Source organism: Charadrius vociferus, unplaced genomic scaffold (assembly GCF_000708025.1).
Source record: "Charadrius vociferus isolate BGI_N301 unplaced genomic scaffold, ASM70802v2 scaffold321, whole genome shotgun sequence".
Classification (NCBI taxonomy): Eukaryota; Metazoa; Chordata; class Aves; order Charadriiformes; family Charadriidae; genus Charadrius; species Charadrius vociferus.
Genome location: NW_009646934.1, coordinates 2,247,427 through 2,275,203, shown reverse-complemented (window position 1 = coordinate 2,275,203; position 27,777 = coordinate 2,247,427). Strand labels below are relative to the sequence as shown.

Below are 27,777 nucleotides of genomic sequence, written 5' to 3'. Positions count from 1 at the left end.
AACAATTCAGCGTCATCATATATCAGAGCAACATACCACTGTATATCACAACTCAGAGTCACATGCTGTTGCCAATCTTCTCACTCAATAAAGCTTGACCTCAGATTGATCTAGATAGTTGCTGGTTGAAAGAGTTGCTTTAGAACTGAACGTTGCCTGAAGCAATCAACATAACAATAATAATAATAATAAAAGAAAAATTTAAAAGGGAATAATTAAGACATAATATTCAGAAAGGAAAAAAAGGAAAATCAAAGGCAAATAGTTTAATGTAAGGAAGGGTCTGCTGTTTCTGACATACACATCTGGCGCTAGTGTGATGGGGCCACTGTCTTGATTAAGCATTTCAGATATGCACTTTAATAACACTGAGTGTTATGCAGAGATACTTTATATTCCTTTGGTGATAACCAGACCTGTAATGGAATAACTTCAATGCAGTCCAAAGGGATTTAATGTAATGAGTTTGAGTCAGTATCAAGTATTCAAAATTTATAAATAAAAATTAAATCATGGACAGCTACCCTGCATGAATGCTCAGTCACGCATAAAACTTGTGTTTCGTTCAAACTGCAATAACCGTCTGGATGCTGTGAAAGCAGGGTTTGGTCTGGCTTGGTTTGGTTTTGTGAAGTTAACCTGGCAGACAAGGGGATTCACAGTGGAAATTGTTCTTAAATTGGTGGCCCACAAATAATCTACCCGCTGCAATGCAACTGCTCTATGACATCACTCCCAGTTGCAAATTCCTTTAACATTGCCCAGCGATGGCACCTTCACTTCCCTTAATCATGTCCATTTTTCTTGAAGGACATGATGATTAGTCACAAATTGGCAGGACAGTTTCACGCAAAGAGCCAGGCGATGATGGGCAGTATGGGCAACTCGTACCTAATAGCTTTTATAGAAATTCTTGCTTTTCTGAAAACATTAACACATTGATACTATAAAACTGCAGACTGATGAAGGGAAGCCAGGAAACAGGAAGAATTCAGAGGAACAGATTTCTGGACTGCTGTGTGAAAGATCAAGATCATAAAGATTTTACTGAGTCCTTGCTCAGGTCAGCTAAAACTCAAAGACTGTGTGTAAGCTGAGTAGTGGGACGTAAGATACAGAGCAACATTAAGCAAAGTGAACTTGAAGAGTTTAATCTCCGGGCCATCAATTCCAGGGCATGAGTGTTTTACGGAGGTGAATTGTTAGCAGAAGTAAAACTATCATCACTGGACTTTTTACCCAGATGCTAAAAAATTAGGTGTTTAAAAAAGGCTTGGATTATTCTTGACAGACACAAATTCTGCCTTAGCAATTGCTTGTGCTATGGTTCATACAAGGAAGCATTTAAAGGAAGAATCTCTGTATTTCTCTCTCTATTTTGCATATATTTAGACCTTTCCTAGGCCTCTAGTATTGGCCACAGCCACAGGGAGCACACCATGCCAGAAGAACGTTTGGTGTGACCAGCAGTGCTGATCATTTACTCTCCAATGTCTGATCCAAAACCCACTGAAATCAATGAGAACTTTGACACAAAAGCCACAATACAGAATGATTTTCTGTGCCTAACTTACAGCTTCAAATTGCCAGATTAAGATTCACAGCCTGGAATCCTTTCTGCAATTAGGCATATAAGGTCCTTCTTAAAAAAAGAAAAAAAAATAAGCTAATTTTTTATTAAATTCAAGTAGAAGTAATATTGGTACACAGCACTGCTTCTCCTCCTGACTGTCATGCTGTAGCTCACTGGTTAGGTTAGCCAGACAGAACAAATTAGACCCATGTGCCATGCTCACTTCCCTCCAGGTCCCAGGAGGAAGCGCTGAGCGCCTGCCTGTACCGCAGCACGGCCGTTCTTACTCTTCCTGTGAAAGGTACGGCAGTTTGCAAAACATATACCAGGGGCAGCAGGCTAGAGCGAGGAGGCACGCTCTCGAGGCAGGAATTGTGGCACACGTGTGTCTGAAACACTTTTGCCAGTGACTGGAAACTGGACAAGGTGATCTTTGGTCTGACTGCATTTTTATGTTATTATTTAGAACATTAATTTTGTGTGTACATTATTTTTGCTTTTAGCCACCCATGCCTTCCTTTCTAGAGAAGCCATCATCCAAAGAATACTGTGTCTATTCACTATTTTCCCCTTAGTTTATCTACTGGCAAAATCCTCAATCTGTTTTAAATGTAATGACATAGCTAAAATCTTTTTGTTTAAATAACCTTCCCGTCCTTTTATCAGACACAATTTATTAGGAAAGCCCATCTGGCAAATCCTTTTGCTACAGAGAAGCAAAACCTACTCTGTATTTGCAATACATTATTGCCAGGTGCAGAGTGATTTAAAAATAGCACTTCTGCTAACATAGCAGAAACATCATTACCCATGAGCTGGGCTTATTTGAGAATAAAATGTAAAACTACAGTAAAATAAAATAAAAGCCACAGCGTGATGGATGTGGCTTCAAACATAGCACTCTCCCAGTGTTTCTTACTTAGGCCACGTCTGGCGGGTCCTGGCTCATCATGCTTATTGTTGGAGATTCCGTTATTTAGCATTTAGTATTTATTTACTTAACCTTCCTTGCAGACTGCAGACGTCATGGGCATCAGATGGGAAATTGTAACCCCCTTTCCAGGAGGCAAACACTAACGTGTTGACAACACGGCACAAGGTTGTTGCAATGCATTTTCAGATTTAATTCTGAACGGTTATTTTTTACAGAAAGTTAAATAAAGAAATACGTTCATTGTTTACAGAAATTGTCCGATCTTTGCCACGGTATCAGGCATGATTTGACAATGCCATACTATTCTGCAGGTGACACCACCTCCTTTGTCGGTGTGCTGGAAGCCTGCATGGAACATTGAGTTAGCCTCGTCACTGATCTGCCTCGACAATTACTTGCTGGTTGTATGGCTATTTTAGCATGGAAAAAGATCCCCCAGCTGAACGTGTTCTCCAGAGGTGAAAGTGCATTGTGTTATGCCGTGCGTCCTATTCTCTTCCTGGACGCTACTCAGATGTCCCAGAAACAAAGATTCTTCCTTCCTTTCAATGCATGGGTTCATTTTTTCAGCCTCCTACTGCAATATTTTCCACCACTGTGCTTTTGAAGTGCACTCAATATTTTTTTTTCCCCTTTAAGCTGAAGACCATTTTGTTTGATCTTGAATTTCAGAACCAATCCTTCATGGTTTTAATACGTGTGATCTGGCATTTCATCATCAGCTGTAGTTGCCAGGTTCCGGACTTCAGGTTATATAGCTAGGGCTCTGCAAAGATTTGTTGATGTAAAGATGCTACTACAGAGAGTTAGGTGGAGACATTTTTTAAAGACTTCTTTTTTTCTCTTTCTGAATTTCCATTAAAATGTATTTTCTGGAAGAGCCAGCTAAATGCTTCGGAATTGTAAATATTGGGACAGTTCTGATGTGTTAATAAATGATAATCCAGCAGCCTTTACATAAGCTCACAACTGAAGTTGGTAAGGAAAAAGAAATTTTCACCTGTTTTTGCTACGCCCTGTACTGAACTACTGTTCTGACATGTTGCACACAGTCACTGCGGCGGCTGAGGCAGCTGTATTATTTCAAGTACCATAATTTTCTGGCTCTGTAATGTGATAGAGGTTTTGTTACTCTGAAAGCACCTGGACAGTAGTAAGCTGGACTTATTACAGTGCAGCTGTGTTAGAGTCAAAGACAGCAATTGAAGAAGAACACTGCAGCAGCTGCATGAAATCTTTCTGTTTGGAGGTAAGTTAAAAAGTTTATTCCATTTGTCCAACTCTCAACTGCTTTGTTATAAACAGGAAATGAAACACGGCTCATTTTGAGAACTTGAATATGGTGGCAAAGAACATTTTGCTCAGTAGCTCACATCACAGTAAATGTTTCATTTCAGTGAATGATTCACTCGAGGCCCTCAATCTTCAGCACAGCTCAGTTTTATTCTTTTCTATAATTCAGATAAATATATATGTCTATATGGGGAATACATGATGGCTGCTGATACATATTCAGTGATGGTTAAGTCACAAGGAGATGACTTTACAAAAGGTACAACTACTCTTACCTGTAGGCTTGTACATTATTTATACAGAAATATAAAATTCTCTATTCCATGTAATATGTACGTTCAGATTTGGAAACATATGCGACTCCTTACAGAAAAACAGGCAAACCTCTTCACTTGGGTCTGGATTCAAGCTTTCTCAATTTGGCACCTCACATTTAAACATCTTAAAAGTTTAAAGATTTTTAGGTCCATGCTTGTAAAAAAAGTTATATTTAAGATGTGGCAGCACTGGTAAGTACACCAGTGGCTACCTCACAGTGAAGTATGGTCATTAAGGTAAATTAAGTCATCTGCTTTGGGATACCCAGAATTGCTGCAGTTACACCCTCCAGTCTTCTGCAAGGGCAACTCGATTGACAGCAGGAATCCATATACCTCCATGGAAGACAGAACTGGACTCTGTGCATGGATAGCTGACAAGACAGTCTTCTGATTCACTATTTACTTGGGGAGTTAAGTCCTTCTGTGCATACACTCACAGATAAGCCCCCTGTTCTGAAGGGAATTCAAATCGCTTGGATGATTCTGGTCAAGAGATCACTCAGTGTTATTGGCAGAGGCTCCTTTAAAGTGCTCCTCAGTGAAACTGCAACTCTCCTTTAAGCCTTCATCTAACTATATTTTTTATTTTTCAATTTTACTTAATATAGGAGAGGAAAGAAAAAGCAGATATGTACCAAGTTGAATTTAGTAATTTTTCCTTCAACCGTCATGACATTTTCATGGAACACTTCTCCTTTCCCATCAGTACCAGCACAAGTCAATATGAGCTATGCAATTCAAATGGAGTATTATACATAGGGAGATGTTTTATACATTTTGCCTTTTTATGTGTGAATCATTATTATGTAAGTTACAATGGAAGGATCTGTTTATAAGATTCAACTGCAAAATAGTTTTTTAGCTCATAGGTGCCAGAAGCAGAAACGACTGCTTCCTGCGTTTGTACTGAGCCTGATGCGGTGGGTCCCTTGGATATCTCCTGAACCCTCCTGTGGTAACTGCAATGTTATTACCTCCGCTGATGATATCGGGGTAATACATATACAACCATATCTTCTGTTTATATATATGAAAAAACCCAATACTAAAGCTGCAGTGGCTCATTCTGTTATAATCAATGAGTTATTTGATGCACGAACTCAAAGAAAGGTCGCAGTCCGATTGTAGAAAGGGGCTTTTCATACAGATGACTCACAAAAACTTACGATATTGACCCAAACAGCTTATGAAGGATAACTGAGCACTTTAAAGCTAAAAATAACATGAATCTCAAATACAAGCTTAATAGCAACTATGTAATTAGTGCTGTCTGATCATATCAGAAGTCACCATCTACAAGCAGGCTCATCAGCACTAACAAAGAGCACGCAGTTGAAGTAGTGTGTGAAAGGTTTAAATTATTTAAGCTACTTCTCTAATAGACAGTAATACAACTAAATAATGAAATTTGCTGTTCAAAATTGAAGTATATTTTGTACTGAAGAGGGATGCACTTCCGTCAGGATATAAAACAAATTTAAAGCTCATTTCTAGAAGCTGCTAAGTCTGCTGACCCTGATACAGAACTTGCTTAATTTTAAGCGTGTGAAAGATCCATTGAAATGAAGAGATTACTAACATGCCTGAAGTTAAAACCATTCTCATTAGTCTTTCTGGATCAGAGTCAGAACACATATCCTGTGGGATCTAATTCTTAAATCCTGAGGATTGTACTTCACTTTTCATCTTTGAACTTAGTATCAATTCAGATTAAATGATCTAAAAGCCGCCAAATTGTTGTTATTAGTGTAATTAAAATACCTTTCAAAAGCTTACAGTAAATGGGTTTTAGTTATCTCTGAAACTGTTATTCGGAAAACATAGACTGTTTCTCATTTATATAGAGTTACTTTTTTATGCTGTTCTGATTGAAAACAGACGGAAATTACATTTACAAACATTAAAAGTCTTTTTATAGTCCCTAAGTTATGTAAGAGGCCTCATCAGAAATGGGAATTTGGCTTGATATTCATCATATGGTATCATAAAACCGCCGGAGTTTGTAAACTTTGGAAGATACTGAATTCAACTATTATTAATTCAGTATCAATTACAGTATGTGCACAGTTAAATGCTAAGGTGTTCTTACTATTTTGTATGAATTCTGACACAGAGTTTGGTAGCCAACATACAAATCATCCATCAGTACAGAAAAAAACAACAGATGCTGGGCTATTTTTGTTGTTTAAACCCATATAAAATTCCATTTTGCTTGGAATCAGGTCTCTAGATTTGCCTTGAAAATAACAACACAAAGACTCTGAAATTCTTTTCTCACTTAACACGAGGCCATTTTTCTATATCGTAAGATTAATCATATGGAAATTATGCTTAATAGGTGGCTATTGAAAATGGGAAGGAAAGCTGAAAAGCTAAATGTTACCTTCATGTTTACAGTTTCTGAAAGTGCACACCCTGAAATGAAAAATCTCACATGATTTCTTTAAAACACAGCCAAATGCTGACCCGTTCAATAGCAGCAGTCATTCCTAAATGGAACCAGAAGACCATGGAGTTCTGATAAGATGATGGGACCAATAAGCTGTTTCATGAGGTGTTATATAATTCTTGGTACATAACAGATGGGTTTCATTATCTAAGGAAACTAATAAAATTACTTGTCATTCTTCTGTAGACCCAATTTTGTTTTATGACCCGTACATAAAATTTGAAATAGGATCTATAAATGGAAGATAACAAGTATCTGACTTTTTGAGTCTGAAAATCATGTCTCCTATGGTATAGAAATATATTCATTGGCAAGTCTTCATTTTCTATCCTAAAAATGATTATGTAGTCCCGTTTTGCATAGTCAAAAAACTGCCATACTCACTGCCAGCTATGAATATACTTGGCTCCAGAGGCAAATCGTATCTCCAAAATTAAATGCAAGCATCGATGTGATCATTCCTCTCTAGCTAATTCTTGTGAACCATCATTTTTCAAGTCTGAGGTTAAAACATTGAGACCTCATCTTCATTTGCATGGTGCTGGCTGATTTCAAAACAGGGAATTGCACTGACCTAACAGAAACATGCTCTTCTTTATCAAATATACGTGGGAGCAATTTTCAAGGGAATTTTAAGAGTGAATGTGTCTGCTGCCATTGATGCTTTTTGGCAGGTTTCCTGCAGTACATAGTATGCTTCAGTCCCTCTTGCTCGTGTGTCATGGTCACCTGCTGAGCAACTGTCCATCAACCCTATTCTCTGCAGCCCATCTGCCCTCTGCCTGGGCTTAGACACTTTGCATGACTTATTAGTTGGGGCGGGATGCAAATAAGGACAACAGTAATGTTAAAAACTGCTCAGACCTGCAAACACTTAGCTGAGCTTCAAGATTCAAAGAAAAGTCCTTGTCTACTTTGAATGAAAGGTCTGACACAGGGTATGTTCCCACTACAGTCTGAAAGCCTTTCAAAAGGTTGGAGGAACATCTGTAAGAGTCTCCGGCAATCTAGAGAGGTTGCTATCTGCTTCCCCTCTAATCGAAAGCTTTTTAAATACTACTGACCAGCAAGATTTCATACAAAAATAAAATCCTTCTGATTCCTATTGAGGCTTTCCTGCAGCCTCTTACATTCCCTTCTTCACCATTTCACAATCAAGTTGTCTCTTACCTCTGACTCTTTGTAATAGCGCTCAGGAATTTCATCGCTGGCAATATCAATAAAGCAGACTTCTCGCTCCAGATCTTTAGCTTCTTTGTCAAAAATCTGCAAGAGTTAAGAAATTCAACACTGTAACAGAACAACGCCTTATAAAATCCACCTGGAATAAATGGTTACAAGCCATTTTCAATGACTTGTGCAACATAATGCATTTTAAGCTTGTGCCTGAACAGCTTCAGTTGTAAGGTACCGAAATTTTTGCAGGGACACATTCTCTAGCCCACTGCAGACACCAAAGGGAAGAAAATGAGTGTTCTCAAGATCATGTATAAGCAAGGTGTTCCTAAGCAAGATTAACAACCGTTTGAATGAATTATGCCACAGACTTTTTTGGGAACAATCCGCTATGCCAGATCAAGAGACTGTTAAATATAACACATCATGTTCAGCACTTACTACTCACACTGCTGTTCTTCCCTGTGCTTTTTGGAATGGAGACTTTGGTCACAAACAGTAAAGTCAACTATTAGGACTGGGTTTTATTGTGTTCTTTCATCTTTGAACTAGATTGCATCACTGTGTAAAAAACCTGGACTCTGGATGTTTCTAACCTTTTCACTCTCGGGACAATAATGAAATGCAGGTGCGGCGTGTGAACTAGTCAGGCTAAATTGTTCTTATACCGAAATCAAAATTTTGGTTGAATGGCCCTCAGTGAAAGCTAGAAACTTCCATGATCCGTTTGCGCACACATAAAGCTTATTTTCATTTTAATCCTTTAGGACCTGGTTTTGAACACCGTCTCTCATTTTATGCAAGGCAAATGATGGGTATATTTTGAAAATACAGGTCATTTGCATCCACAGCGTAGTGTACTTCTGTGTCTGTGTCCATAATTTAATTATTTAGGCATCTTAGTGACCCACGTGACTTATGCTATGTCTGCAATAAATTTCTACTGATGATTCTGGGACTTGGAAATAGGGACTAGTTAAAAGGCTATCATGAATTAGTGCCACAAAATTCAGGGAAGCTGTGCAGACGCTGTCAAGAGCAGTAACAAGCTAACGATGTGTTTTTTCCTTTGGGGCACAATGTTCTATAGCCAAGTTTCCAGGAAGCATAAATATTTTTGCTTTTTTTTTTTTTTTTTAAATAAATATAGTGAACGCTCTGTTAATTTCATTTCATTTCATCCTAGAGGAACAGTTAAAAATATGAAGTGCCAGCAACTACTCAGTAACAAGAATGCTACTTTATTATCTTTGAAAGCAACGCGGCTGCCCGTGCAAAGCATTCAAAGTGAGCAATGGGCTACAATGAACAAGTCTAGCAGCAGGTAAGAACTCTGCTCAAGAAATCATAATTCAAATAAATGAAAAGCTGAAGTTTGCCTCTACAATTTGAACTTGTCTTGGTAGTTAACAGTACTGGAATAAAACAGGCAACACTGACTGCTTACTGAACTGGATATAAAATGTTAACACGTCTGAAACTGCAGAAGAACAGAACAAAGGGGAACTTCAGTCTGGTTTTATTTGTGTGCTTATTTTCCTTCTCCAATCCTTGTTTTGCAAAAAATTATGTTGATTATTTGACCAAATTTGAGCTGAGAGGTCCTTCCCCTGTAGTACTCTTTCTTTGAAACTAGGTACATTTTAAAATATAATTGTTATGTTTTACATATATAATATAGGTCGCTTTTTATAAGCTTCCTCACTTGCTTTTTTTCCCAAACAAATTCAGATATACAGAGCAGTCCCTTGGTGAAATCAGTTGAACTATTTCTGGAACAAGATGCATTTCACCATAATCTCTGAACTTTAAATAAAATAACGGAGATTTCTCTTCAATGGACGTTACCAGGTCAGCTGAGGCTCTGAATCAGTAGGCGGTTCAAGTACAAGCCTAATAAATTTAAGCACGTGCGTATCTCTGCCTGTTTGCAAGGACCTAAAGGGGGACCAGTACCCAGTATCTTCTCTGAAGAAACGTGCCCTGCTCTGTCACAGGCTTGATCCACATATTGCACCTCTAAGTAATACAGTTTTAAATTCTTTTTCTCTCTTTAAAATGCTTTGACAGAAGTGGGGATGACAGATGCCTTTGCCAATCTGTCAGACCCAGGAGGAATTCTTCAACCATTTCAACTATGCCTTTTTTGCTGCTTAGGCTATCTCCGACCATTTCCTCAATTCCAAAAGTTTGTCCAATGACATTCTCCCTTCCCCTTGCTGGCAGAAGTTGTTGTCTAATCATTTACGCTTCTCCCCTTCACAGATTTTCCTCACAAGATTTGTAGATAGAGATTTAATCTTCTCATTCTATCAGCAGTAGAAAATAAGAAGTCATTAGAGAACGAGACTGATTTCTTTCTTAGCTGTAATTCTCTTATTGCCTCTCCTAGCCACATAATCTGGGATTGTCTTAAAACCTGTAGGGAGGATGGGTTTATTGCGTTTGTGATCAAAGAGACTAGAGAAATTTAAAAGTTTTAAAGGAAGAGATTAAAGGCCACGAAAAGAAGCATAAGGCTCCCAATCTGTGCAACTGTATTTGCAAATGTGCAGAAAACGACTAGTGAGAACAATCTGTATCCTTAAGAAGATGATGTAGAAAGGCAGAATATTAAATATTATATTGGAAAGAACTGGACAGGCTTTACATTTCGAAGCCAAGTAATTAATTGAGATTGAAATACACAATCAAATGGAAAACAAGGAGTAACATTCAGGCTGAAGTGTCCTTTTTGCTGTGGGTTTGGTTTTTTTTTATGTGGGGGGTTGTGATAGCTTTTTTACAACAAACAAACGTTTATACACTTCCACTTTCTACGAGGAATGAAAACTCATCATTATTTAGACAAAAAGTGGAAGAAAGGTTTTAATTGTGTCATCTTTACAATTGTCGATAGTTTCTTTTGGGGAAACTTTTCAAAAAAATCCCCTGGCAGATGATTCTAGGACCTCAGGAGAGAAAGATCATACAGGATACTGCAGAAATACAAGCACTGGTGTATTTAAATTTCTTTCCTTGGTTTTCCTCATGGCCTACAATGACATGTCCTCCCACATACTTTGCTGGTGCCTTTTCTTTTCCTTGTAGCCAAAGCCAGAACAGAAAGTCAGGTTATGAGACGACGGTAAGTCAACAACAAATTTAATATCCTTTTTTCTACAAGCTCCTGTTCCATTTTTCTTCTGTCCTCAGGCTCAGTTGCTGGCTTCAACCTCATTCAGATGTAGCTAATCCAAAGTGTATCTTTTCTGGCCAGTCAGCACAGCTAAACTGGTGTGGATGTAAGTAGTGTAACGCCAGACTCTGAGCCCATCGATTACATTCGCACTGGCAAACTCCTCACTCATCTACACTACAAGGACTCCGAGCATCAAATCTGTGCTGGTTTGGCTTGGCTTTGTTTCATAATATATGATGCTCTCTTGTGATGTTTTTTTTTTCTATCATTGAGAGCAAAGAAGGTAGTCAAGGGATTACCAGCTGGAAAGTTGTTCGTCTCTCTTTACTGCAAAATGTTGTGGGTTTTTTTACCAGGCTAGATACAAGAAGTTTGTGGTCAGCAGGCTGTAACAAGGCAGCTAATTAAAGCTAACACTAATACATACAGAACATAAAATTTCCTGTGGAAACAGCTAAATAACAGGTCAACTTAGAAATAACAAGTGGTTAGAGATGAAGGTGATAAGGCAACCTATAGAGAAAATTCAATACTATAAACAAACAAGCTTGAAAATGGCTGTGTTTTTTTCTGGAAGCTATTTTTTCTGTGCCTTGTGAGGCTTTGGGTGAGAGAAGATCTCTCTGTTTTTCTTACTTGTTATGTTAGATCCAGACAGTCAGCCATTGCCGAGAAATGCAGCTAAGGCAGAGAAATGGAATGGGCAAGAGCTACAAGCTTTTTCCCAAAATAGCACAACACTCCTACATTAATTACAGGCAGGTAATACGGTAGCAAACGTGATTATTATCCCGTGTGCTAAGTAAGCAGACACCTCTGCCTACCTATGAACTTAAGTCAAAATGACTACATTGTTCAATGTAGTGTAAATGTAATTTATTGAGATGAGAATTTCTACTACAAATCAAATTTCCTCTTATATTAAATACTTTTGTGAGTTAATATCTATGCCTGAAAGTGGTGTTCTTCACTCTCTGCCTCCTTATTTTCCCTGCCCTGTCAACAAAGACAATAGGCATCCCAACAAACTTAAATCTTGGCTTTGCACTAGCTGGACATCACAAGATGACATCTAAGTGGGACAGGCAGGCTATGACATGTGTGGCGTAACAAAAATATCTTTAAACATTAGAATTTGAAATTTAATTGAATTTATCTCTGCATTTCTCACTATGATATTGATTCATCCATTGTCACTGAGCTTCAAGAGAATGGAAAAAATACAGTATGCAGCTAGAAAAGTCTCCAAGTTTAGATGCACAATTGCAACATGTATGCTGCTTTTTTAATTCAAATACTGATATTTCACTAAAGCTTTTGGGGTTTCTCTGTATTTTCTCCACCTCTGAAATGGAGTCTAGCTATGCAACTTGCAAGTATTGAGCAATTTGTATGACGAGCTCTTTCTGTGAGTAGAATATGTATCCTACATTTGTAGGATGGCTTAAATCTAGACTTCATAGTATGTGAAAGTTAGAGGTATAACTGCAGTAAGGACTGCAAGAATACAAGAATAAGCTTTTTCTTTTTTTTCTTATTAAAAAAAGGGAAAATCTGGCACAAAACCTCTCCAACTCGAAATTCCAATCTCCTTAGGTTGCTATTGTCAGAACTACTGGCTAGTCTCAAATTTATTATTACAGCATCCTTTCGTGGGTTGTGTCATCTGGTCCACTTTAACTCTCATTTTTCTAAAGGAAAATTTGGTCTAAAATACCACCCCCCATCCCCCCCATCAGAACTTCATCTATGGACAATAGAGTGTGTAACTTTTCTGTAAGTTGTGTTCCAACCTCAGTTACCCCCCAAGTCCATTAATTTGCTTTTGAGATTTACTTGGGCAAAGATTACAGGAATTGACCAATTTCAGCCTGTTCACTGGCTAAAACTATTTATGTGGACACACATAATTGGGAGCAATTCTTCTATGGAAAAAGGTTGAATCTCTCCCTGAGAGCAGTAAATTTGGCTCACTGAACGCCATGGGAATATCACTGTCTGCCACAGAGTGGAACTCACAGAGGCAGTTATATATTTATCAGCAGCATTGCTCCCTCCTCCTTTTTATCTCCATGTCACGACTCCTCTATTATTCCATCTCTTATAAAATATCTCATTTAGATTTGTACTTTCTGAACAGAGAAATGTATTTTTATGTAATTAGGTGAAAGTAGCTATGTTTCCAAGACCATAAGAAACTATCAATAATATTTACTGGGATCGCTTGTTTTAAAGCCACATCTCTTTCGTGTGCTAGATTTACTAAGGAACTTCAGTAGTTCATTTAGAAAAACCAAAAAGCAGAGGCACAGCCATATTACTTTTTCAAACTCTCTGTCAGTATCAGCCTTATCTTATGTTCTGCGATAGCCATGTGCTTGGTACACACTATTTGTGGTTCTGTTCAACAAAAAGAGAGCTCTTCACACAGAAGGAATTTCAGGTTAACCTCTCCACTTGTTTGCCTGTATTTTTTGAGACTCATTAGAGGGGAAAGCTTCACAAAAACAAGATTTTCCACTGCAAATTATACAGGAGACAGATGCTCAATACCATCATACAGAAAAGGTCCTGGTGCAAATAAAATTGTCCCTAAAAGTGACCCTAGCTTTGATTTTGACACGTTTTGCAGTGATCCTAGCAATCCTGCAGACAATTTACAGAATGACATCCTGGAGCGCAGTGAGGCTAAGCTAGGGCACAGCTGAATCCGTTTCGGCTGAAATCAGTATTTCATAGCAGTTTCCTTAAATAGTGAATTTACATTTAATTTACATGTGCTATATTGAAGTTTGTTACAACCTAGTTCCATGTTACTAAGATAGGAGACAAAAATAGGGAAAAAACCCCACCCTAAAAAGGGCAAAACTAGGAACAGCTTTTCTTCTTAGCTGGCCACACCTAAAATTTATTTTACTTTAGTCAAACGTTTCACAACTAATGCTCGAGAAATACCCATTAAGGATGAAGTGTAATAAATGATCCAATACTGTGTACTTGGTCGCTTGTAGGGCTGCAGAATTAGAACTCACTGTCAGCAAAGGATTTTCTAACTTTAAATGATGGCACTGCAATTTATATTGGTTGCGTATCAAATAATACCTGCCAAGCTGGCTGGCTTTAGCGTGCTCAAGCTATTAATCTGTCAGATGATACTGGTGTTGATTTATAACTATATGGAATACAGAACTACCTCTTGTTTTCTTTTGGCAAATGGTCATTCTGAGACACGCATTTTCAACACTGTATTATCTTTGAAAGGCAAGAAACACATTGATAATATATTTTTCTCTTGATCGACAAAGAATTAGTGTTGTAGCTCTGATGACTTTATCAGCATTACTGAGAGACACACTTACAAAAATGTGCCCAATGATGCCCATACTGTGTCATCTTGAAACATAACCCTGCCTCAAAATTTACTCCACACCTTCATTACTCTTAAGAATAATGGTATTCTTATTGAGAAATAGCATGGCCCTTTAAAAAAAAAAAAAAAAAAAAAAGACTACACTATTTTAAGACCTGCCATGCTATTGCTTAATACTCAAGAACCAGCCATTGAGTTTTCCAGAGCAAAATGTTATGCTACAAAGAGCAAGACACTGTTAAGTTTTACATAGAGTGAATTTCCATTATTGACAACTATGGGATTATTTGTACAAGCTGTGCTTTTTTGCTTTCCCCAGACACTATCAGATGGCAAAAATTCACTGCCCAAATATCAGCAGAAATTAATTCTGTGAATAAAATACTAAATCAACAAAAACCAGTCAAACATAATGATCCTTCCGCAACAAGTAAGAAAATCGGAATGTCTTTGTAATTCAGTGATTTGCTTGACGAGCGTCTGCCTTCACTTCACCTTTGCTCTGCCTTCAGCTACAGACTGCTTTTTAGAAATTTTCGCCAGTGTGGCATGCAAGAACAGACACGGAGCTGCAGTGTGAAAGTGCATCGTGCATTGATTACAATATCTACTACAGCCATGTGGTGGATCCTTTCTTATCAACAGGAAGCCTAAGTTGGTGAATTCCCCACTAAAATTAAAAATAAACAAAATGCGCATCTGTCGTGTGCGTGGAAATTGCAAGAAGAGAGATGGAGAGAAAAGTGACACCATTTACAATAAAATTAGCTTTATATAAATACTTATAAATATACTTATAAATACTGACCAATCAACAGTCTGTTCAAGGAAAATAATATCTGCCCAAATAAAAGAAGAGGGTGACAAAGTCTGCTCATGAAAAACACAAACTAATTTATTCACAAACAGGCAGTAACTTATACCACTCCTACCTGTGATTTCTGACCATTTCATTAATTAGATAACCTTAAGAATTCTCTTGTATTTAACTTAACGGTTTTAATATTCAAAACACAGAGTTTGTGCATCTACATTCAAATTCCCTAATTGCTAATTTTTCTTCTGGGGAAAAAAAAGTGTGCACCAAGCGATTCATCTGCACTTTTATGGGTTGTGTGTGTTCCCTGATGCTCTCCATCGGAGGCACCTGCACCTTGCTCTCCCCAGCAGCTCCCACTTGACCTACGTGAGCAGCTGAAGATGCAATAGGGAAGCAAGATTTTCATGGACTCTACAGACACCACCTACAATGTAATTTACATTTTACAAACTGTTCTAATTTTTAGAAATCCCATTTTGCAATTTAAAATAAAAGTGAAATAAAAATAAAATTTCTCTTTAAACTAAGAAGTTGACTTTTTAAAAGACCCCAAAGAGGAAATACTGAATGGCTGGACTCATTGGTCTAGTTTCTAACACTATTAATGAAGCTATAAAGCTGCAAGGTAGCAGTGACAATATTTGATGTACTAACACGTTCATCGAACACGGAGTCTGTTTTTCTAAGGAGAGAGTTGCCATGCGATAGGTGCGATACAGCAAAATCAGCTGCACTGTAGCACTAGAAATCACAACTGGATGGATTTATGGTCCTGCACTACTACTGTCCACACAAGCTTCCTCAGTGTTTTATCTAAATAAAGGAGTTTATTGCCCGTTGTTCTTTCTGGCAATGTTTATATTTGTGCAAATCAAGTGCAAACTTTAACAGATCAGAACAACAGTGCGTAAAGTACATTTTAAAAAGATTAAAATTATGACAAAATCTAAGATATAGAAAAATCAAGTTCCAAAGCCAATACTATTATCTTTCACTAGTTTCTTCTATCATGACAATTGGGAAGAAAAATCAGGAGGACTTTTCCATGAAGATATATTGCAGTAATTAGGTAGAATTTTACCAGGCAAGGCAACATATTAAATAAAATCATTCTAATAATATACTAGCCTGTTAAATGACAACAGGAACCCAAGAGCATTTGTATTGCTTTCTTCCACTAATCAATGGAATTAGCTTTAGTATCCTTATATCTAATTATTGCTTTTTACAATCAATATCCGCTTTATTAGATAGCATGGAAATGAAGAATAGACCAGAGTTCAAAGATTTCAAAAAACCTGTATGGTCTCAAAAAACATATCTAGAAATATTTGAGTTAAAACCAGACATGTATTATTACCCTCATTACTGTAATATTTTGCATTACAACTGCAAAATTTACAAAAGTATTTTTTGGATTAATTATTTCTTCATCAGTCAAGGTTGATAGCTGCAATGAAGAAAAATATAGTGCGTCTCTGGAAATAGAAATAGATGCTGGAAATAGAAATGGATGCTGTGTTTCCTGCTGTTTTCTGACCGGGTAAACGTAGTGAAATTTAATATAAACTTGTCTGATGCGAAGGAGAACTACACTTCACATTTTATCAAGTGAGGTTTAAGCCTGCCCGTTGAGTAATAGGAACAGCATTGCCTTTCAGCCCTTTTTCTGAGGTGTTGGTTTAACAGAAGTCTTCCCATGGGTCAATGAGGTCTCTCCATATTTACTAACCTTCCAGCATTTCAGTGCAGTAGCAGACACATCCGTGCCACCAGATTGATGTCACTGGATCAACAGTGAAAAATCCAGATCTTCCACTGGTTTATTGTGTTTACACTAGTGAATAGCACAGCTCTCAGAATTACAAAATCATGGAAATTAAGGCTGGAAGGCAGCCCTCTAATTCAGCTTCACTTTCTCCTCCTCAGTTCAAGTAAGGGTGAATTAAATCTGTTAAATACTTGCCTAGTGAGTGATTCGGGTACCTCGATATAAAGGTAATATAATATTACCCCACTGGCACTCTGGTAAAAATTACATTTGAAGAGCTGGATTCAAGCAGAGTCGAGATTCTTTGATTTACATCATCTAAGCATCCCACCTCTGTGTTACTTTCATCTTAAATTCACTGGTTGGGTAATAGTATTTTAGCCACAAAGCTGACACACAGAAAGAAAATGAAAATTCACTGATTAAATAGCTTCAGTTCTTCCTCTGTTAGGCATCATACAGAACGTGTCTTCTCACTGCTGACATTATAATGTACCAGAAAACTAGTCTGCACCCTCCCGAAACCAAAGGTGTGGGCTTGCTCTGAATTAAAGCGCTGCCAAAAAGCAGAAGTGAACACTAAAAAGTGCATAAATTACATAATGCTCTTATAGTTGGTAACGTAATACACTTCTTTTTTTCCTCTCTTGCTGATCTGGATCTGGCTTAGACTAGCAGTGACTGAAGTTGTTGGTACCTGGTGGCTAATACACCTTCTCTGTCATGTTCCCATTGGGAAAGCGTCTGTATGCCAAAAACATTATTCAAAATTATACCTTGTTCTTTTACATGTAATTATTCTGCCATAAGCAGTGCAACAGCTGTCAGCCTTATTAACACGCAGGCCCAAGGCAGTTAGGGAAATGTACCTCCCATCTGGAGAACAGAATACTTTAACCTTAACAAGGTTGCTGGAGGGACACCCCTGGAAATTGAAAGGCTCTGCATCTCAGACCCCTTAAAATCTGCCTTACTGCCTTCTTTCTTCTCTAGAATGAGTTTAAACACTCCGTCATTTGGTCTCTGTATTACAGATCAATTTTCCGAACATTTTAACCTCTATTTCATGCCTATAAGAAACTTCTCATAATTCTGCAACAAACGACTGTTTAAAGCACACCAAAATGAAACATACAGAAACATATCTGTGTATTCACCCATGGGTCGAATCTTTACATGCCTGACTTTATCAAACCTTATTCTTTTCTTGCAAGGTGTGTGATCTCTGCTTTGCTCCCTGTCAGGGCAACAAAGTCTGACTGACCTCCTGCCTTTGATTCCTGAGCATCTCTCCATCAGCAGCTGCTGGCCACTCACCACCCTTCCTCTAGAGAGGATTTCGCATAGTTAATTATCCTTTTCATGTCTAAGCTCTAACTCCCAGAACTTTGTAACTCTAGGTAAGGGATTGCCAAAAGCATCCCCTCAATAGTCCAGCCAGTGTGCCCTTGAAGTTGTTTACTGAGATCTCTCATCTCTGGCCATTGTTTAGTTTCCTGTTTGCTCTTCCTGACAGCTCTTTTGAATTCAACCCCCTTTACTCAGAGAGAATAATGCGAAACAGATAAAGTGGAGCACAATTACACCAAAACAAAAAAAAAAGAGCAATCTTTTCTTTACTTTCTATAAATGTTCATCAGGACTAAATTCATATATGTAAATTACATTGCTTAGAGAACTAACAAGCAGAATGTGAGACGCAGAAGGGAAGTGGCGTACATGAATCTTTCATCTCAGGGTGCTTTGGAGGTAACTACTCTGCAAGCTGACAAGCTGCTCATGAACAGGACACGCGGGTAGGTGCAAAGACACAAGTCTGCTTCGGCCTTTTTCCCAGCCGGGAAGGCCTACAGCCCCCACATACGGACCACGACTCACTAAAAGGATTAAATGAAATTCGGCAAAAGCCGTCATACTTACACTGTCATTGCTTCCTTTGTTGTCCTCGTATTTTGTCTCTATATGAATGGAGAATTTAGGCAAAAATGAACACTGCAACAAAAGAAAAATATGTTTGACATAAAAAATACACCCTGTTTCATCAGCTGACATATTCAGTACATCCTGTTCGGTATAAGCTTGCTATTTTTTTTTTCCAAATTAGTTCAAGAAAAAGAGTAAATGTACACAGAACATAAGAGTGGAGGTTTTATGATTCTGGGGGGATGTAGAGATTCTATCTAAAAGTTGAATACTATAATGGAGGTATAAATAAATCAGTATAAGTACTCTGAAATAACTAGATACAATAATTTTCATGTTCACTACGCATAAGAGAATAAATGTCCTGAATGTCTTGCTATAAATTCAGTTCACTAAGATCTCGAGAGCAACCAGATATTCATCATCATAGATTAGTCTATCCCCCATACGAAATAATCCAAGGACACTTCGCTAGCTGCAGGTGCTAACCCAATAGACGACAATGCTTTGATGTGTGAGGGATTATTTTAATTTCCAGTGAGAAATGAATTTTAGCATAATTATCTATTAATGAAATTAAGATGGATTATGAGCTGGTGTGGAAATTCCTTTATATTAAACCCAAATCAATCTTTAGATAATAATGCCAGAAAATCAAGAATGCGCAAATATTTTTCTATTAAAGATAATATTTCTGTATTTTACATGGGAATAAATTTATTTGTCTGTGGACTGCTTAATTTAGTTGGCTTATCAGGACAAGAATTTATAATACTAGGCAACATAATTCCAGTGGAAAAAATATGTCAAGTATCTTTTCTTTAGCACTTCACAGCTCTTTCAAATCAATTTTTCGGCTAGGCAGATAGAGTAGCTGTCTCACAAACTCTGAAGGACGCTAGTTCAGAATCTTTGCTATTAGTCATCATGTCTCCTCTTGCACTAACTTCCAGTGAAACCAAAGTGCCAGTTCCTTGTATGATGCATCACTAATACCCTATGGCAAAGTCTGTTTGTAAAGACGAGGACTATTTACTGCGCTGTATGTACAGATTATACAATGAGGCCATTATGATGTCTCAGTGTTCACATTGCTGTTGGTCCAAGTTTGGACTTGATAAAATTCAGAGTTCTTCTAAGGGAGAGGCTGATGACTAAGAAAAGAGGTGATTTAGAAGGCCAGCTGCAGTGCAACAAAATTGAAATGAGAAGCCAGCTCCTTTGAGACTGCAGAAAATATTTGCCGACTCCATGGATATCAACCCACAAGTCATTGTTCAATCTTCCTCTGATGACAGGATATCTACTACTCATCTAGAATCAATCCTTGTTGAAAAAACGAGTGAGAGAGTTTTGCCAGAATAAGGTTCTGGTGCCATGGAAAGCTTCTGGTCAAACTGGCTGCCATTAACGTAACAAAATACTCCCATGTAACACGTTGGTGCTGCAGACGCCCCGACCGCGCAGGCTGCTCCTTGGATCTTACAAATGTTTTGCCTTTTATTAAAGATTTCTGTGGAGTAGCGCATTTGTGAGTTTCAGTCCAATCTGAACTGTGACTAGCTCTCAGCTCTGCAATGTGTTCACTGGGTGAATATGTGGGAGGTAAAAAAAAGAAAAAAATCAGCAGTATGTGGAGTGCAGGATGGGGCAAGTTCAGTGATGGATCTGCTCGCTCCTATTACCCATATTTTGTGGGCAATTAAACATTTCCTATGTATACAACTCAGGAAGTGCCAGTTGAAAATATACAATATTTATAAGCAGTCTGTCAGAACTGGGGATCTTGTAACACAAATTAACACCAAAAAAAATCCAGATATTCTCCCAATTGCGGGGAGATGTATCTCTGTGTTGCTCCTATTCTGGCAGACGTCCAAAGGCATCTGCAAACAAAAGCGTTAGCAAACAGTAGGCACTACAGCAAAGGAAGTTAAAAAAAAAAAAGCGCCAACATAAGGTTTAGTTTGTATCTCCAAAATTAACCAAAAGGTGGAATGAACATCCTTGAACTATATTAACTGGAAAAAGAGATGAATAAAAGGGGTTGATTAAAAGAATTCTATAATCAAATGTTTCTAGAGTAAGAAAAGTTATAAAAGTGATATTACAAAAAATAGGGAATGCCTGAGAAGACACAGGGACGCCAGCGTGTCCTAAAGCAATGTTTGATGTCACTCAGAGGATTCATATTCAAACAGCATAAACCAACAGTCTAGTCGTTTTCTGTGTTTGCAGGAGAACGTGGAGGGTTGAAAAGTAAATTACCACTGGGGGTGGATTATGAAAAGCAGATTTTAACAAAATGTATAACCGAACAACAGACATCTTCTACTGCACAGTTTTTAGAGCATTTGGAAAATAAGTACATCGGTCCTAGACTGGTAAAAACATGGGTTCTTGATCTCAAAAATGTAGTACATGGCAGCCTTGTGTTTTACAAAGATGTATAACTACAGGGGTTGCAGTCCAGGTGGGCAGAGCTCTTGCTGACAACAACCCAGACCTCTGCACACGGGCATCCTGCGGGAAAGCAACCTTGAGGCAATGAGAGGAGACGGCCAATGCGTGTTTTGTTTTTTCGGCAGTTACTAGTACTGCTCGCTGGATGCAGGAACTGGTACTGCACTACTGAGGACTCACTGCTTAGGTCTGAATAACAGAAACATTTTCTAGAATTTTTAGAAATGTTTTAGAAACATTTTCACTGAAAATGGTAGAGAAATATGCCATACTATTTATGATATACTAATTGAACAGTTATTAAGAAAAGAGTTTACTAGCATTGTGTCTGCATATTTCAAGGTTACTGCTCTAGGCCATGTCTTACTCACATGATAGTGTGTTAAGTATCTGTCCTCTTGATTTGAGGACCAAAATTTAATTTTCTTTGCTACATAATTAACCCCAACCCCAAATAAAATCTGCTAGTTGATAAAAACAAAAGGACATCAATGACTTGTCACTAGTGGAAGGGTGATCAAGACTATAATGCGTAAGCAGATTGAGTATCTAGGTCAGAGCTTTGTGACTTTGCAAACTTTTAAGTTATACAGTCTGAGACGAGTGGTTTGTCAGAAACCTCAGTGGCTATGGAAACTGCTCTGACTGTGCTGACCTGAACAGCTCTGGGCACTGCAGCTCTCTCAGCTCTTTTAAGTAGTAGCAGGGTCCACCACAGGACTTGGTGCTGCTCTCATGGTCCCATTGTCAGGTCTGAAAACACCACTGACAGAAGGAACTTCAGTATAGCATCTTCCACACTTACAGCTAATACAAGGCTAACACCCTTACCAAAGCAGTCCCTCGTCCCTGGTTCTGACAAAAGTATCTTTACTTATGATCTGACTATAGAAATTCAGGTGCTGTTGGATGGAGTACATTTTTCAAGACACAAAACCATTTTTCTTTATCAAAACAGTTGCTTTCAGGTCACAGTTCCAGCTCTAATGGAGGATAAAAATGAAAAATATAAAAAACCTTTCTGTGGTTGATTTGAAGCATGGCTACAGTTTTAGAGAAAATTCTGAATAAAGCCAAATGCCAGATTTCCCTTTTACCTTCCTAATAAAAGATACCTACTATTTTCAACCACTGTCTAGATTTTACCAGCAATGAGTCACAGCAGGATACTCTGCCATGCAGCCATTTCATACGTGGAACGTAAGGCTGCATTAGGCCGCCTGTAGCAGCTCAGTGAGCCACTGCTTGAACCCAGTTGTTGTTTCCTGTGACCCAGAATGTAATTAAAAAAAAAAAGAGATCTTCTAGTCTGGTATTTCAAAAAAGAAACATTAAGAAAAGACTAAAGATCTTCAGCATATTGTAGAAGAAGAATTGTAAATGCCATTTACCTCAAGCCACCTAATTAGGGAGCAGAAAGTCATTTTCTGCACAAAGTATCAAAAGTCAACCTCCCTGTGTATTTAGTACAAAGGCGACGACTATAACAGTCTAATTTGAGATTATAAATGGTAATGTGAATTTACCCCAAATGAAAACTAAAATTCACCAAAACGTACTCCATTGCAAATATATCTCTCAGAAACTCAACGGACTGGCAACCGCTGCTTTAGCAGCTGCAGGGGGTCTCACCGGCTTTCAGGAACACTTAGCAAGGTCCAAATTTTTGAACATTTCACAGAATGTGTCTCATGATTCATCAGCTGCACTCTGACTAATTGGCAGAGGGCTCTGGCAGAACCAGAAAACTGTTTATGCATCATTCAAAATACTTTATTATTCATCATGCAAGAAGTTGTTGGGTTTTTTCCCCCTCCTTAAGTGGCTGCGTATTTACTTAGCTGGGGATTAAAAGTGTTATGCAACAGTCAGAATCAAACTTGGGAGTGAATGGTAGGTAACAGACCTTTTAGGAGATTTATTTTTTTTTCAAAGCACCACTCCCTTTCTGCTCTGCCTCCCCCGGGGCGGGTGTTCTTCCAGCACAAACCTGGCAGCCGATCGATATGCTGAGCACACACAGGAATGCACAGGGACCCGTTTCCAATTTTCCATTTCACTATCTCCCCAGCTTGCAAGGTTCCTCTTGGAAAAAAATAGTGGCAAGCTGAATATTTAAGTTAAAATTAGACTTAAATTCTACATAATAGGACAAAATCCTCCAAGTTCTAGTGTCTTCAATGACAAGCTCTCAAAGGAGGCATCTTTTATACTGCCACCTCCAGATTTTTTTAGATGTGTTATTAACTCCTTAAAAATTTGTTATAATCTGGTACACCTGTGACACTCAAAAACAAATAAGGAGAATATGCTGGGGTTTTTGTTTGGTTGGTTTTTTAAACTTTCTATTTTTGGCACCTCTTTTGGAAGAACCGGGAGAGGTTTAAAGCTCAAGAGAGTAACCGGTGAAATAGCCGCAGTCTGTAATAGTAATTACCCCACATAAGCATGGGTATTTCCAGATTAAAATAAAGGGAAATGAAAGCAGCATATGGAAAACGCAGACTGCAGTTGCATTTTCAATTCACTACAGATAACCTCTTGAAAAATGAAAGGCCTATTTTTAGCATGATGATTGATTAGTGTTGCCATAGCAATAAGCAACACTTAGAAGAACAGGGTAGAACCTAAGTATGCCAAAACACTTGCCAAAGTCTTAAAGAGACAGTCAAACACATATAGTGTTTCACAATCATTTTATGGAGAGGAGTGTAAAAATAACCTTCGCATAGTAATTACCGCCGGGGTGGCTGAAGGAATTACTACAGTAAATGCGCTGGACAGAGGGTAACAGAAAGGTTTCTTTACTGTGTAACCTGCTTTGTCTGGGGGAGCATTACTTCATCAATACGGTTTTAGCTAGTTTCATTTTCCATTTGGTTTCTTTCTGCAGAACATTCAAAGAACTGCTAGAGACCTCATCATCACAAGTCACTTCTCCTGCTCCTTGTGAATATTAATCCACAATCCTTGGGAGTTATTTTTGTACAGTAAAAATTAATCCCACTTTTTTTTTTTTTTAAGCAGCAGCCGCATATCCCCCTAAATCTTCAGAAGCAGACATTTCATGTAAATGTTCTCTCTGATCTCTCACCACTTTTCAGGCTGATTATTTTTTTTTTTATTCTGGTCACATATACATTGTTTTGGCAACACAGGTGGAACTGGATCCTTTGCAGAGCAATCTCCATGGAGCCTACAGCTAAAGAACACAGTAACTGCTACAGTAAGATGACACTAGCCAAGGAAAATTAGATTTTTTTTTAATAGAGTAACTTCTAGATACCACATCCTTTGAATTCAAAAATTTTGGGCACTATTTGAGTAGCCAGTGGGTAACAGCATTTCTATATTGAAGATCAAAAACCTGGGAAAGTCCCTACTTCTCCTTAACAGGCGAAGGGAAAGTGGGGACTATGGGGTCATGGAAGGTCCCCAGACTTACTGAGGCAGGAGGGAATGCCCAACACAGCCCGGGACAAGGAGGGAAACCGGGCAGAGACACACACACAGCCCTGGAGCAAGAGAGGGCATTTATAAACAAGAAGGATGGATGGAATGGGAGGAGGGATGTAACATGGGGGATTGCCAATCCCTCTGGACAATGGCGAGGACAGAACAGAGAGACCTGGATGCGGGTGAAAAATCAAAATCACACACAGGTATGGACAAATAATATGTTGTCTCTACAGTTTATATGCGAGAAGGTATGTGACAAAAATATAATTATGTCTCTACAGCATATTTCAAATTACAGTATTTCCTTCAGCTAGTTACAGAAAGAATTAAAAGAGTTTCTTTAGTTGAATATAGAGTTGAATATTTAGTTGAATATTCAAAATTTTTTTGAAAACAGCCACTACTTTATTGACTACCTTCAGAATACTCTGAACAGCACTGCATGTGAGCACACAGAGCTGCTTTGTGATACAAGTTACTCACTACATAAGCTAGCATCAATCCGGATGACAGAGTCGGAACAGAATAGACGGAAAGGGCTGGGCAGGGTGATGGCAGAACTTGGAAGATGCGACTCAGTGCGAGGGAGGAGAATTTGGAAAGCAAGATAAGCACAGGAAGGTGGCAAAGAGCAGAAAAAGCGCTGTTGAGCGGAAAAGGTAGGAACAACGCAAAAAAAGGGCTTGAAAATAAGCATGGGAGTTAAACTCTCACAAACACGCTCAGGAAGAAACTCACTATTTGTTTGTATTTCATACAATAACTTGAAGATAAAACAGTCAACTAACAAGTTGCCTCCAACCACTATCAAACTCAGCCCTTATCTCTGTTTTTGCCTTCCCTTAGGATCCCCTTCTCTGATACATGGGAACAGTAACCTGTTTATTGAGGGAGAACAGAAGTGAGGAGCAGCGTGCACGAGTGAAAATGACAATGCCATGAATCAGAGAGGGGTTTGAATTGCTTTATATTAAGCCAGTGGTGGAAAAAGGGAATTCTCCCAAGCAGTTTGATTTACTTTGTTTCAATGGGATTAAGCTATTAAATGAGAAAACAGGTTTGCAGCTTTCTGAAAATGTATTATTTCGTTCTTATAAATACTACAGAGGTCCTTCCTTCTGCTAGAATCTCTAAAAGAACCAAATCTGTGTTTTACTAGAGTAATGCCACCAGTTAACCTGTCTTCTAAGTTGGGGGGCGAGAGAGGAGGAATTTTGGTGGTAACTTTGTATTAGGCTCTAATCCTGCCATACAGATGCTCTTGCATTTTTGATGCAGACTCTTCATACACTCAAGCTGGAGAAAAGTTTGTGTACTGAAAACTGATGGGTTAAATCCAAATTTCAAGCACTGGTAATGAGATAAAGAGAACACAGGAAAAAAACTCTACAGATTCCTCGCAATGTTTATCTGAAACAAGTTTTTTTCCTTCTCAAGTCATCTGATCATAAAAACAACAATTAGAAAAACATTCCTTCCAGATAATTTACTTCATGGATAAAGTGGCAGTTGACTAAGTGAAGCACATAACATGCCTGTTCTCAAAAGTAATCAGAAATCAGCAGGTCAATAATGGAACATTTAGCAACTATCACTCTGGGGCCTTGACACATACCAGATGAAATAATTTTATTTGCCTCAATCATTTGCTGTAGAAGAATTAGTGTCATTGTGATATATCATCAAAGGAATCATTGTCTCCTGTTCTGTTTTTCATAAATATTCTGAATTTATATCTTATTCCTAAGTTAATTTGAGACATTGGCAGGTGGAAGAATGCTCTTTCTCCATGCAGAGCGCAAAACATGCCATTTTTAATCTTTATTTTGCTTTATATACTTGTGAATATATATATATAATCGTAAAACTAACAATTGGCCATAGTTTATGCATAAAAAATTATCCAGCTGTTTTTAAATTTCAGCCACAGAATTGAAATATTGCTAAGAACACTGCAGCTGTTCAGATCAGACAGCAAAACTATTTGAAATTATCCCTGGTAAACACTTGAATTGCACCTTCAAAGTCAGAAGAGTTTGCTTAAATTCTGTTTGTGTTTTTCCTAATCTCTTTGTACTCCAGCTTGATAGCTAAACTTTGTTAGGCTCATTTTCAGTGTACTTTGATCATATGAATTTTTTGTACCATGGTTGAGTCACCATACGTTCGTGATCTGATTATTTGTTTGCTTCAGGCTCCTCTCTTTTTGTCCAGAATTTCCAATGTTGCTTGAACAGGTGAAATGGATATTTGCTCTGTGCTCCTTATTGTCTAACAATATCCTGATGCAGGTAAAGAAACTTAGTTCTATGCAATCCTTTTTCATTTGGTTTGCCATTGAGACGGGTTTGCTTTCTAGTTAATTATTTCTAATCTAGCTGGACAACCTCAGAAAGAAAAATAAGAAAGCCTCCTGAGAGTTCAGTCATTCGTGTCCACATATCTAAGAATAGCATAAATATTTCACACTAAAGATACGTATTTGCAAATGCTGTGATAAGCTGGCACATGAGTTTGTTGAGAGCTGCAAGGCATCTTTCTGCCATCCTACAAGTGAAAAAGGCTCCAGCCTGTGACTAGCAAAGAAATTCTTCCTAAAGGCCAGCAGCTAGCAACACCCATTCCCCCAGAGCTTGTGTAGCTTGACAAGAGGCACTCACCAGCACCCCACTCCTGTAATCGCTCATAGAGCAGTGCCCCCAGGAGTTCCTTCTACAGGGCTCCCATTCAGCTGTATCCCAAACACAGAATCCCACATTTATGAGCTTAACATCAACCTAATCACAATATTAAATGAACTTACTAATAAAACTTACACCTTTATTTTAGCAAGATATCTTGTCAGGTTTTTAATTACAAGATCAAAACCAAAGCAACTCCCGTTCTAAGTTTAACAGACTTTCTTACATATAGTTCTTAAGTAATGCCCCAGCCACAAAAAAAAAAAAAGTGTTTGAACTTCAGAGGAGTATCTTATTCTCTAAATAATACCCCCAAACCTGGATGGCTTCCTTTGGCTTCAACTTTGAAAATATTTTTTCCACT

The 27,777-nt window shown here is 38.1% G+C and overlaps 1 protein-coding gene across 1 annotated transcript in view; it reads right to left on the bottom strand.

Moving 5' to 3' along the window:
• The window catches only part of PITPNC1 (phosphatidylinositol transfer protein, cytoplasmic 1), a 44,644-nt gene that overhangs the window by 9,405 nt on the left and 7,462 nt on the right, over positions 1-27,777 (bottom strand). Inside the window, exons 4-5 of the mRNA XM_009894778.1 lie at positions 18,808-18,879; positions 7,740-7,835 (exon numbers count right to left, since the gene is read on the bottom strand). Coding sequence (XP_009893080.1) covers positions 7,740-7,835; positions 18,808-18,879 — 168 coding nt within the window. The remainder of the gene's footprint in view (positions 1-7,739; positions 7,836-18,807; positions 18,880-27,777) is intronic.